At 40.3% G+C, this 13,904-nt stretch overlaps 1 protein-coding gene across 7 annotated transcripts; it reads right to left on the bottom strand.

Moving 5' to 3' along the window:
- Positions 1-584: 584 nt before the first annotated feature.
- On the bottom strand, positions 585-7,516 carry LOC543178 (bZIP transcription factor 1-A-like). 7 transcript variants are annotated; one of them, XM_044506831.1, is made up of 15 exons: positions 7,256-7,515; positions 5,430-5,497; positions 4,060-4,221; positions 3,931-3,990; positions 3,740-3,844; positions 3,396-3,479; positions 3,258-3,317; positions 2,860-3,029; positions 2,738-2,789; positions 2,470-2,512; positions 2,020-2,282; positions 1,847-1,924; positions 1,167-1,292; positions 1,003-1,088; positions 585-923 (listed from the first exon to the last, which is right to left on the bottom strand). In XM_044506831.1, the coding sequence occupies exons 3-14, from the start codon at positions 4,114-4,116 to the stop codon at positions 1,041-1,043; spliced, it is 1,146 nt and encodes a 381-aa protein (XP_044362766.1). In that variant the 5' UTR covers positions 4,117-4,221; positions 5,430-5,497; positions 7,256-7,515; the 3' UTR covers positions 585-923; positions 1,003-1,040. The 7 variants fall into 7 exon arrangements, with proteins under 7 accessions (XP_044362766.1, XP_044362768.1, XP_044362770.1 ...); XM_044506833.1 differs by having other exon boundaries at positions 4,060-4,187; XM_044506835.1 differs by having other exon boundaries at positions 4,060-4,156.
- Between the last annotated feature and the right edge of the window lie 6,388 nt (positions 7,517-13,904).

Raw genomic sequence — 13,904 nt, 5'->3', positions numbered from 1 at the left:
AAGGGCGTGCGTCGAGGCCGTCCGCGCGCGTCCGTTTCACCCCAAACCGAGCGCAAGTTTGGGCCGGGGATGGGTCGAAAACGGACGGAATCCGGACATTTGTCCGTTTGTGCTCGCACGCTGGGCGATCCCGTTTGTTCATTTTACTCCAAACGGACGGGGGCGGACAGGATAGGGTCGCGCGGTGGAGTTGGCCTAAACAGACGGGTAAACAGAGGAGAATGTAAGCTGCCAAAGTGCTGCTTGGAGACCAAAAGGACAGAAAGTAAAAGAGTGGATAGATCGGCTAAAGCGATTGGGCTAGAGCTACGGTTGCGCGGTCAACATGTATCTCGCAATCGATTCAAGATTGGTACGAAAATGACCGGGAATGTTTCGCATAAACTTGCAGGCTATATGTGAGAATTGTGTGTCTGAGACTGCCGACGTGCGCTAATATTTGACATAAATTTGCAAACTATCATGAAAATTATGTAGCTCAGACCACTTACATTTTCAGAAACGACATTAGTGAAGCAGAATTCCTGTAAAACCATCCTTTTGTAATATGATGCAAGCAGGAGTGCCTCAGTACAGCATACACATTAGTAACTCTGGATGTTATAAATCATAACTATAACAAGCATCAGTTCAGGTCAACCAGTAGCTCTACAACAAGCATCTTATAAGCTAATCCCGCAAAGTCTCAAATATAGCTTGGGGATCTTTACATACTGCTAAGGTAGCATCTCACACAAACGCAGGAAAAAGGAAAAAAAACACCATAGAGCACGGCAGCGGCCACGTCCCGACAAAGAAGACGAAGAAACTGTAGCCATCATGTTGAATCCTATGATACAATCCTACCATCTCAGCCAAAAATCTAATCGCACACATGAACACCTACTAATTATCTCCGGCCTATCATGTCACCTCCAGTTTATCTGAAAAAGTGCAAGAAATATTAGGTTTCGTGCTCTGTAATGGCAGTGGAAGCTAGTACCGGGTAGTTTTATGCCTTACATCAGCAGTCAGAAAGTGAAGCCGCGGCCTTCACTGCTTCACAAGTTTCCATTTGGTTTCTCACTATCAAGCGCTTTAAGCTTTTCCTGCAATCATTAGGAACGTCTCACATATATAATAACTACTACCAGCTTTGAGGATCTACACAATAGAAACAAACTTACATGTAAAGATGTATTTTCTGAGGTCAAGTTATCACACTTCTCCTGAAGTTGTTTCAATTCTTCCTTAAGTGAACTGTTCTCCTGCTTCAGCAAATCAGCTCGACTGGCTACTTCCTCCCATTCAGCCTGTAGTATAACACCATTTATAAGGCAACATATGTAATACATCGCAAATAAATAGTAAATTTCCATTAAGGCGTCCTTTTAGCATAAAGAAAAAAAATGTATGCACAAATTTTGGAGGATTGGGTCCCTATAGGAAAAATTCCTATGGTGCCGTTTGGAACAAACGAATAGCTAGCAGATCTGATACTGGTCGCTTGCAGTTGCTGAACTATACTCCGCTGAACTCTGTTTAAAATCCGTTGTAAAAAAAAATCCACGAGCGCAGGAAAGACTTGGTTAGCAAAATGGTAAAATAGACAAATGCTGGCTATGCAAAAGGGGTTGTCATAATCTACCGCAATGCCAAATACTGTTTTAAGCAGTCCATCTGAAGTCAATCCTGAGCTATCTCCTCATCTTATTGCAGTCTGCAACTAGAGAACCATCACCAATTGGTTCTTTTCTCCAACTTGATCTCTCCTAGATAAGTTATCAACAGTCCAAACTACCCTGAAGATGCACGTGCCCACAAATAACACTGAACCGTTCATGTGAATTATGCAAAAACTACAGACCTGCTTGCGCAATCTAGAGCGACGAGCTGATTCCCTGTTTGATTGCTTCCGTTTTTGTTTCTTCACTTCTCGTTCATCCTACATTAACAAAAAAAGCATACCTGAGAAAAAAGTACATGGCAGGGCCCTGGGATAAAATAACCAGGAGAACTAAAGCCTAAATAATAACAGACCTGTATGACCGGATCACTAAGAACGATATCACGAGAATTTGATGAAGGAGCAGATGTCGGTGCAGCGACAGCTTTGCCATGCATAGGTACAGAAGTAGGAGCACCCCAGTAATCCACTCCCATGCTTACACCAGTTGCTTGGCCAGGCATGGGAGGGGGAACAGGCCAATATGGCATCATAGGGTTAAGCACAACTGGCCCAGAAGATACTTGTGTGGGCTCAACTGCTGTGCCCTGAGCAGTGACTCCTTTATTGCTAGCATCTGGCCAAAAGAAACAATCAGATTGTAGTTATTTCCTAACAAAGATAACTTGGCAAGTACTCAATATATATGCATTTTATAAGATTCATAGTACTTCCTCAATCCTTTTCTCCCCGGCCCCCGCTTCCCAATGAGGCGCTGAGTACCAATTTTTAAATATTACACTAGAGGAGATTTTAGGACCTACCATTACCCGGGCCGTGCTCAGAACCATCCTTTGTGTGTGAACCCTGCAGGCAAATTATTCGTTTATGTCGGTCTTAGGTAAGCATGATGACGGTAATATCAACCATACAGGTCAAAAATCGGAAAGTTTGGTGGTTTCTCATGCCAAACAAGACCTACAACTGGGGGAACAGTGAAACAAAAAGTAGACTGTTTGGAATCTGTACCAGAATATTAATGAGCTTAATGAAGATAAACATAAAAAAGGTAAATATGATGAAATGACATACACTTTTAGAATTTGTACTGCTCCCTCCAGAATAACTTCCGCTTCCACTCTCGCTGCGTATCGAATTATTGAGGACTCGTCATTCATCCATTAGAAACACATGAACGGAATAAAAGGAATTACCTTTGTGAAGAACCTTCATTGGAGGATGACACTAAAGGTTTTGCAGGTGGCGTTTTATCTTTTACTGTAACTACGTCCAGACTACCTAAGCTTCCTTTGGATCTCTTCAGGGGAGTCTTCCGCTTATTTTTGTTTGACTTATCTGTCTCCGACCCTCCAGCGCCAGATGTCTAATAATGATGAAACAGAATGGGAAATTTTAAAACATGAATCCCTATGCAGGACAATAATTGAATAGTGATAATCGTTAAGTAACAAGTTTGGCAGTAATGTTTCCAGACCCGAAATATAAGGACACAACAGAAAGACTCTAAGAATAAACTTCCGAAAAGTATCAGGTGAAATTGTTCTTTTGTTCTACCGAGCAATAGAGCAGCTAAAAGATGTCAATAACTTACAGGAGTTTGAACTGTCCCATTTGGTGCTTGAACAGGATATGGGCTGTATGGGTGTGAGCCCTGATGTGGAAACATTTAGAGCCATACAGAAGCATGATAAAATTATACAGCCAAGTAAAATAAAAGAGAGTGGACTACCGGTGGCATAGGAGCCTGCTGATATGGTGTGCCTTGAGCATACATTGTTGTGTATGGTGGCGGTGTCCCGTAAGGAGGCATCATCTGCCAGCGGATGAATTCAAATTAAATGTTAGAATACTAATTCCCCAAGACTTTCAGAGGTTGTACTAGCAAATAATGTCCTTCATAAGTATTAGAAAACCCTATGACTGAAGGTTAAAGGATTTGCCTAACTAGCACATCCATAGTTAACTAGCATAATTCTTGAATAACAGATTAAGTGATAGTAGCCATCCAGTCATTGATTACAACATTATGTCGAAAATAACAGTAATTAAACACTAAAAATATAGATAATGTACCTGTGGACCCCACATATATGGATGCCCCTGAGGACCTGGAGTCACCGTTGAATGAAAATAAGCCGGTGGGGTCATTTGAGCCGTACCAGGGACATTATAGTATGCCTAAAGATGTATGCTAGTTATTATAATAATAACAATAATAAAGATACTAGATCATTACAAAGGAAGGATAGTCTCATTCTATGAACCTGAAACTGGGACCAGTCAGGATATGCTGTACGAGGATTAGTAGGTGTACTCTGTTCATTCTGAAACAAGTAAAACAAGGTAAGATAGTGATAATAATTATTCATGCAGTTCAGTTTGTTCACACAGACCTGTGCTGTCGACGATTTCTGGGATTTGGACCTAGTGGCCACATCTCCCTTTCCCATTATGAATTCCTCGTCTCTAGTCCTCTCTTCCTTTCACCTCCTAAGTTACAGAAAGTAACGCAGGGTTTTCCCTTTATAGCAAGAGAAAACAACTTGGGTTGATGGCTATAGGCAACACATAATAAAGTCCATCAGAAATCAACGATTATCGAAATCAAGGACCTAGACTAACATTAAAATCTGCGAAGAAGGAACAAAGAAGATTGACACTACGCAGATAAGAAGTACATTGGAAATATCTAGTTCTGACCTACAAAAGGTAGAAGCACCGTCAAGTGGGAAATTCTACACCCTACATACCAACCAAGGGGTCATCCGGATAGTGCTGTTAAACAGTCAAAAACTGTTTCAACTGGAAATGTACAATTTTACGAGAAAAGCATGTAATGTACCAGGTTAGCGCTTTTCAATCAACTAAAAAAAGGACAGACCCAGTGCTAGAAGCTCCCACGCCAGGTGGGGCCTTGCCCCTGCACAGTGCAATGCAGAGAGGCCGCACCGAGCCCAGGATCTCTTGGCACAAGTGAGGAGTACTTCACCACTGCGCCAGGCCTGTCCTTTCTCTTTTCAATCTTATATGGAAAACAATAGTTCTGAGAATCAGTTATAATGGGAAAAAATGAGCATCTACGGCAATATGTGTATAATTAAAAATTCATTCTATTCTCTCCAATATGACTCAACATTGAAGTACTGTATATTTTATCACCCCAAGTGATCTTGTGAGATTTGGAAAGATTAGTTCTTGTTTTAAACTACTAAACTTGACAAATGTACACAAACAACAGCAAAACCACAACACCACATTGATTCTCCAACTCATGTACTCAGAAATACATATGCCGTGATTCACAGAACCAACTTTCGTTGCTTGATCTACATTGTGCACCTACCATACATCATTTAAGTGATCATGTTCACCAGAATTACTACAACTCTACTGGCACTATATATACCGCAGAGGCAAGAGGCTTTGGACGAATCATAATAAAAACCACATTCTAAGTAAAAACAAACAAAACACTCACAAAAATTCAGAAGCGATCTTACATCACTTGCCTTAATGGCTTCATTTTCCATTATATCTTTCATGGTGCTTAAACCAGATCTACCTCTTGCCCGAATGAAATTAAAAAGTAAATATATAGGCAAGCAAGGAGGCTACATCATGGTGATACAAAAGATAGAAATTTGGCATTGCAAGAACATCGGATAATCCAAAAGTGAATCAGAACTATAAAAGGCTAACATACATGAAAGAAATCCATGAAATGAAATGGCGAGCATATAAAGTTAAGGTAGCAGCTTCCTACCCACAGGCACCTTTGTTCTTTATGTGTCCTTCGTTTCGTAGATGGAGTGATGGAATCTCTAACAAGACCTGAATGCCACAGCGAATTTTCTTCTTTATTACAAAGAATATCATAGAATGTATTGATAACATTTGCTAAAACAAAGGATAGAAACACTAATTATACCTTGCTAAAAATAAACAATAACTATAATGTTCCAGACTAGCAATGCACATGAAATATCTGTATCCATAGCATGATTAAATTTATACCACAAGTATCCAATAAGATAAGAAGCGTTACCACCATTAAGCGATTGTCATTACAAACTAGTATCACAGGGTTCATCATCAGAGTCTATAATGGGAACTATATTAAGACCATCATGATGGTGAACTTTGAGAGCAAAAACTATTAGGCGGTGCAATAATTTTCTTAATTGGGCTCCTGCTTACTCTTAAGTTGTCCTGGCAATGAGATATAGGCATAATTGGTAGATGTTGATGGTAACTATTTAAGGTAACAACTTAGGGTGCCATCATCATCCAGCATATCCATCCAGCTGCATTTAGCGGTTAGCATTATGGGGTCTATCATCATTCATCAGCTATTATTTTTTATTAGTTGTAGCAGTTTTTTCCTCTCATATTTTTCATGTAAATTAAGGGGAGATGAAATGTCAAGATAGCCTTTGCCCCAAAGAATTTGTATAGCGTGGATAAGGGGTTGAGTCGTGCAGCCAGCATAGGAAACGGCAGGGGCCTCGACAGCATCATGGTGACACATCGCAGAGCGGACAATGGTGAGGCTGTCAGCCTGCCAGAGATGGATAAGGTACACAAACATGCTCTCTGTGCTAAAGAATCCAAGCGCAACTCAACTACTCCATCAGCAAGTAGTAGAGACCTCAAAACAAGTTCTCCCTGTGTTACTACCCCCATTCCAAACTATAAGGTGTATTAGTTTCTCCAAAAGTCAAATGTTCCTATGCTTGACCAAGTTTATAGCAAAATATATCAACATCTACAGTTATTAACAAAATATAATATGAAAATATGTTTTATAGTTAATCTAATAATAATGATATGATATTATAGACATTTGTATTTTCTCTATAAATTTGGTCAAAGTTAGAGAAATTTGACTTTTTGAAAATAATAATCACCTTATATTTGGAAACAGAGGGAATAAAAACAAAGAACCCTACTTAAATTCGACCATTTCATTTCCCTAGATCCATAAAGGTCACAGCTTCGCACCAAATTCCTTAATTCTTTTGGAGTAATGGAAGCCAACAGACCATTGTTCTTGAATCACGAAGCAACAGAGAATACCAGACCAAGCAACAAGAGTGTTAAACGTTTATTTTATTTTTGAATAGTTGCATCGCAAGACAGCTACGTGTTTCAAACAAGGTGATCGAACCAACTGGTAGAAATAAAGATATAAATTTCTTTTGAGGGAAAAATAAAGATATAAGTTCGTTGTGACTAAGATTTAACGCACTTGAACCTGCTCGGGTATTCACATTACATGATTATTAAGTACGCAATGGGCGACGTCGTGTCAAAGTGGCACGGGCACTAACAGCACTAAGTAATACGCGTCAGAACAAAATTAACCAACGGGGCAGACAGAAATCAAAAGTCTACGGAGCACCATAAGAAAGAATGGCAAATCCAGGGATCCTGAGGAGCAATTCCACACGACAATCCACCAAATTGGTCCCGAACACCACGCAGATCTAAGTAGCACCCCTAGCTGGCCCCAAATTCAGGGGCGGGTTTGGATTCGATTCCTCACGGGCGAGAGAGAACAGAGCAAATCCGACAAGGCTAGGGCTTTACCAGAAGAATGAATCAGCGGGGGCGGATCTCGGCTCCGCGCCGGCCCGGTGCAAGGGGGCAGAAGAATTCCGTGGAGGCGGCGAGCTTGCTTCGGCGGCAGGAGGCCCGGAGGCCGTGGAATTGGGAATTCTGGGTGGAGGCGTGGCGCATGTATGGAGATGGGAAGAGAAAATGGTCTGAACGCACTCCAATCGCAACGTCGGACAGACAAACAGGAGAGGAGGGCGCATAAAAAGAGGAATCGAGTGGCGAAGCGTGGTGTTTTACTACTTGTCCAATTCCTTTCCTTTTTTCTTGTCCTGGAGTAATGGCTAACTTTTTCAAGATTTCTTTTCTTTTGCAAATAATTTTGATTATATAATTGTACATAATTTTGGTGTGGTTAACATGTACTCTCTCTAAACGCTCTTATATTTTTCTATGGAGGGAGTACAATACTAGTATTATATAGGAGTATATGTCTATATATGCCAAATCCAACCTTAGTGTATCAACAAATAATCATAGTTAATTTAAAAAAACATATGTTTTCTTCTTCTTTTTTGCGAGGAAGAAATAATTGTAGCGGGAGCGACTAACCAACGGGCTAGTGCGCACTTACTTACCGACTAAGCATCGATTGCATATACTCCCTCCTTTCCAGTTTATAAGGCTTATTTAACTTTTTTTTTGTTTTTCCAATTTAAAAAGCTCATCTTCATTTCATTTTTAGTTTTCAATGCACATTAAATCTTTGCATGCAAGAATTAAAGAGGAACACATCAATGCATGTAATGTTCCTACTCATCTAGTGACCAAGCATGCATGCACTGCAATTAATTCAAATAATGCATAAGTTTAATTTGAATAGTTTTGTAAAGTACGAGATACATTCCTCCACTCACAAAATGCCTTGATTGATGAGATTTGAGCCTTATAAACCGGAAAGGAGGGAGTATCTCGCTCCATAGTATTTTGTTTTCGGGTTGGACCCCGTTGTATTTGTGCACGCGTCAATGTATTTTCTTTTCCTCCCACATAGCTAGTTTCATGTTTTTGCTTTCTTCTATCTTGAGAAAAGCAATTTGTAGTTTTTAGAAACCATCGAAAGCAGTTTGTAGCTTATAAAAATATGGACACCCATGTCTTGATGCCCACGCTCTGAGTGTTTGTGAGGGGTTTACACATAAAACCCTCTCTGCGACTGCGACTGTGAAGTATTACGAAGAATGAAATGTAATACATAAGAATAACCAATATACAACCATCATATAATTTCAAGTTCCAAGTGTGGGTATCTCTATTCAACAAGAACAACAAAGCAATGGTCAATACATCATGAACAAGCTGAACAGTAAATATTATCTACCTAACCGGATTTGAGGGTGGCCTACACACCAATGCTAGTTCAAGGCGCTGGCCAATGCCTTGATGCCCACACTCCAACACGGCTAAATTAACACAAAGAAAAACAATCATATTACTGGTGCAAATTAAGCGAGCAAACTTCAGTACAACGAACACGAATGAAGAGGACGGATGGTCAGCCGAATCGAAGGACAACAAAATCGACGTACAGTGAGAGTGCAAAAGAGGCGACACACGCCCAAGAGACCATGGCGCACCGATCGCAACCTCATCCTAGACCTTTCTCCAACGAAACAAGAAACAACCGTCGGCTGCCCCCGTGCTCCCGCTGCCATCGCCCACTTTTAGCGTGTAACAATAGCCGCCTGGACAAGAAGGATGCCGCACTGACACAGACCCGCAGTCAGACCGACGAAGAAGCTCATGAAAATACTTCCATTCGAGGAGAGCGAGAGGAAGCTGGTGTGCTCTGGTGAGAAGAAAATGATATGGCAAGTGATGCCTAAAGCACAGGACACGCTTTTATGGAAGGACCGAGACGGGTAACTGACCTTGCACTGCAAAGAAAAGACATATCCGTGACATTATGGCCCAAACAAAAACCTTTTCTAGTATGGGCGAAGGTGTCCCGTCTTTCAATGAGATGGTAACTATCGTTTTTTAGGATGTTGACTTTGACGATCCGACTACGAACGTGTGAAGATGTCGATCCTTAGCAATCGCTAAACCAACTTCGAGATGTTATTGACCACGCCAGAGCACGATCAACCTGACCATGAGGGTCTATTTCCTGCAGGCAAATGAAGAACAAGCAAGAAACTGATATTGCAATCTGAATATTGTGAATTTAAGAGGAAAGCTTTATTAATCGAAGTGGCGTTCTGTGATGTCTTGGCGTCGTTGTTGAACACAAACGAAGGACGCGAGTTGCAGCTATAGCAAACATTAATCTAAACAAAACCCAAGTCTAAAGGGTGCCCCAAGGGATGTATTTATAGGGGAAAAGAGAGGGGATTTCGTCCACCCTTGGCAAGGTGGGACTAAAACACCTCCTGAGTCGTTTCCACAACAATACAAACTCTAAAAATAGCATACGAAGAGAGGTCACCCTTTTCGTATTTATAGGGGAAAAGAGAGGGGATTACGTCCACCCTTTGGCAAGGTGGGACTAAAACACCTCCCGAGTCGTTTCCCCAACAATACAAACTCTAAAAATAGCATACGAAGTATTATTTCGAAATTACATGGGCCTAACCCAAAAATAAGGTGGCACAACACCTATAAATAAGCTATGGACGAAATTTATGAAAGGCTATCTTGTATATTTTGTCAATGTTCTTGTTGTTGGAAATATGCCCTGGAGGCAATAATATTTGTATTATTATATTTCCATATTCATAATTAAGAGTTTATATTTCGTGCTATAACTGCTATGATCCTGGAATATGCGATTCACTGTAAAACTCATATGCACGTCGATGTGACTTGAACTACATCGGTATTTTTCCAAAGAGGAAGGGATGATGCAGCATAGCTACGGTAGGTATTTTCCTCGGTGATGAGACCAAGGTTATCGAACCAGTAGGAGAACTACGCAACACCATGTAAACAACTCCTGCACATAAAGAAAAAATACTTGTAACCCAACATAAGAGAAGGGTTGTCAATCCCTCACGGGTAAAGGATAGATAAAATTGTAGTAGATTGGATAAACAGATCTCGGGGGAACGCGAGATAAAATGAATAAAAATTGCAGCAAGGTATTTTTGTTGGATTAATAGATCTGAAAATAAAAGCAAATAAAAATATATCTCGAAGGCAAATATAATAAAGAAGAGACCCGGGGGGCGTAGATTTCACTAATAGCATACGATGGGTAAACAAATTACTGTTGGGCAATTGATAGAACTTCAAATAATCATGACGATATCCAGACAATGATCATTATATAGGCATCACATCCAAGATTAGTAGACCGACTCCTGCCTGCATCTACTACTATTACTCCACACATCGACCGCTATCCAACATGCATCTAGTGTACTAAATTCATGGAAAAATAGAGTAATGCAATAAGAACGATGACATGATGTAGACAAGATCTACTTATGTAGAAATAGACCCCATCTTCTTATCCTTAATGGCAATGGCACATACGTGTCGGTTCTCCTTCTGTCACTGGGATCAAGCACCGTAAGATCGAACCCATCACAAAGCACCTCTTCCCATGGCAAGAAAAATCGATCTAGTTGACCTAACTAAACCAAAGATTCGAAGAAGAAATACGAGGTTATAAGTAATCATGCATGTAAGAGATCAAAAGACTCAAATAACTTTCATGGATAAAAACATAGATCTGATCATAAACTTAAAGTTCATCGGATCCCAACAAACACACCGCAAAAGGAGTTACATCAAGTAGATCTCCAAGAGACCATTGTATTGAGAATCAAAAGAGAGAGAGAGGAATCCATCTAGCTACTAACTACGGACTCGTAGGTCTACAATGAACTACTCACGCATCATCGGAGAGGCACCAATGAGGATGATGAACCCCTCTGTGATGGTGTCTAGATTGGATTTGTGGTTTCTAGAACTTACGGTGACTGGAATTGATTTTCGTCGACTCCCCTAGGGTTTCTGGAATATTGGGGTATTTATAGAGCAAAAAGGCGGTGCGGGAGGCCACCGAGGTGGGCACAACCCAACAGGACGCGCCTGGGCCCCCAGACGCGCCCAGGTGAGTTGTGCCCCCATCGGGGCACCCCTCTGGTACTTCTTTGGCCCATCCTGTGTCTTCTGGCCTAGAAAAATTCGCCAAAAAGTCTTGTTGCGTTTGGACTCCGTTTGGTATCGATTTCCTGCAAAGTAAAAAACAAGCAAAAAACAGGAACTGGCACTGGGCACTATGTCAATAGGTTAGTCCCAAAAAATGATATAAATTTGATATAAAATGATTGTAAAACATCCAAGAATGATAATATAACATCATGGAACAATCAAAAATTATAGACACGTTGGAGACGTATCAGCATCCCCAAGCTTAATTCCTGCTCGTCCTCGAGTAGGTAAATGATAAAAACGGAATTTTTGATGTGGAATGTTGTTCATCACATATTCTTTTCTTTGTAGCATGGACATTTGGACTTTTATATGATTCAAAGCAATAGTCTAGTTTTGACATGAAGATTTCAATACTCAATCATATCAACAAGCAACCATATCTTTCAAAATATCAATACTAAAGCAAGTTATCCCTAGCCTATTATGCTCAAGTATTGATCCATTCATGAAACACACTCGCATATTAGCTACACCCAATGCTCAAGTATGATCATAGTGCCCCTTAGTTGGTGCTTTATAAGAGAAGATGGAGACTCAAATAAAAATAAAAATTGCATAAAGTAAAAGAAAGGCCCTTCGCAGAGGGAAGTAGGGATTTGTAGAGGTGCCAGAGCTCAATGTGAAAAAAGGTATAGATAAAACATTTTGGTGGCATGCCTTTCATGTCAACGAAAACGATCGAGTACTTCCCAATACTTTCCATGCTAGATATATCATAGGCGGTTCCCAAACAAAAAATAAAGTTTATTCCTTTTCCACCATACTTTCACATCCACGGCTAATCGAATCCACAGGTGCCGTCCATACCAACACTTTCCAAGGAATTTATTATTTGACAACATAAAGTAAATTCATTTTTCATTTCGGGACTAGGCATCCCTAATACCTTTGCCGTACTCTCGTGCAATGACAAGTGAATAAACACTCATCTTGAGAATAACACATCTAGCATGGAAAAATATCAGCCACCCCCTACCGTTTCATGAGCGGTACGAGCACACAAAAGAGAAATTTATTTTGAAAATTAGAGATGGCACATACAAATTTGCTTAGAACAGCAAAATAATACCGCATATAGGTAGGTATAGTGGACTCAATTGGCAAAACTAGTTTAAGGATTTTGGATGCACAAGTAGTGATCATACTTAGTGCAAATGAAGGCTAGCAAAAGATTGAGAAGCATCCTACCAAGAAACGAAAAATCTCATAAGAGAGCATTAAGCATAACTAACACCGAATAATGCACCACAAGTAGGATGTAATTTCATTGCATAACTACTGACTTCCGTGCTTGCATAGGGAATCACAAACCTTAACACTAATATTCTTACTAAAGTATAATTACTCATCAACATGACTCACATATTATATCAACATATCGCAAAACTATTACAAGGAATCAAGTTTGTTTTATCCAATGATCTTCATGAAAGTTTTTATTATATCCCTCTTGAATATCTATCACTTTGGGACTAATTTCATATGTTGCTTTTGATAGCTCAAACAAATCTAAGTGAAGAACATGAGAATAAATTTTTCTTCTCTCAAAATGATTTAAGTGAAGCAAGAGAGAAATTCTAAAAAAATTACTAACTCTCGGATAAATCTAAGTGAAGCATGAGAGCATTTCTTCAAAAATACTAAAGCACACCGTGCTCAAAAAGATAAAAGTGAAGCACTAGAGCAATTCCATAGATCATAAAGATTTAATTGAAGCATAGAGAGCAATTCTAACAAGTCATAGCATAATTTTGGCTCTCTCAAATAGGTGTGTCCAGCAAGAATAGATGACACAAAATAAAAGGCAAAACAGGCAAAGACTCAAATCATACAAGACGCTCCAAGCAAAACTCATGATATGTGACGAATAAAAATATAGCTTCAAGTAAAATACCGATGGTCGTTAGAAGAAAGAGGGGATGCCACTCGGGGCATCCCCAAGCTTAGTTGTTTTCTTCTCTCTTAGATAATTACTTGGGATGCCATGGGCATCCCCAAGCTTAGGCTCGTCTTACTCCTTATTGTTGGGAATCGTTGCATGGAAAACAAAAAAAAATTCTATGCACATGCAATGATCTATCCATGGAGATGCATAGCAACGAGGGGGAGAGTGTGTCTACGTATCCTCATAGACCATAAGCGGAAGCATTTAACAATGCGGTTGGTGTAGTCGAACTCCTTCTAGCTCTAACCAATCAAGTACCGAACGTACGACACCTTCGATTTCTGCACACGTTCAGCTCGGTGACGTCCCTCGCCTTCTTAATCCAGCAAGTGGTCGAGGTAGTAGATGAGTTCCGTCAGCACGATGACGTGGTGACGGTGATGGTGGAGTGATCCTCTCATGGCTTCGTCTAAGCACTACGAAGATATGACCGATGGTGTAAACGGTGGAGGGGGCGCCCACTACAAAAAAAAGACACATCCATGACATTTTGGGCCGAACGAATTTTTTTTC

This window comes from Triticum aestivum, chromosome 4A, assembly GCF_018294505.1.
Source record: "Triticum aestivum cultivar Chinese Spring chromosome 4A, IWGSC CS RefSeq v2.1, whole genome shotgun sequence".
NCBI lineage: Eukaryota > Viridiplantae > Streptophyta > Magnoliopsida > Poales > Poaceae > Triticum > Triticum aestivum.
The sequence above is the reverse complement of the archived record's forward strand: the minus strand, read 5'-3'. Positions and strand labels throughout refer to the sequence as shown.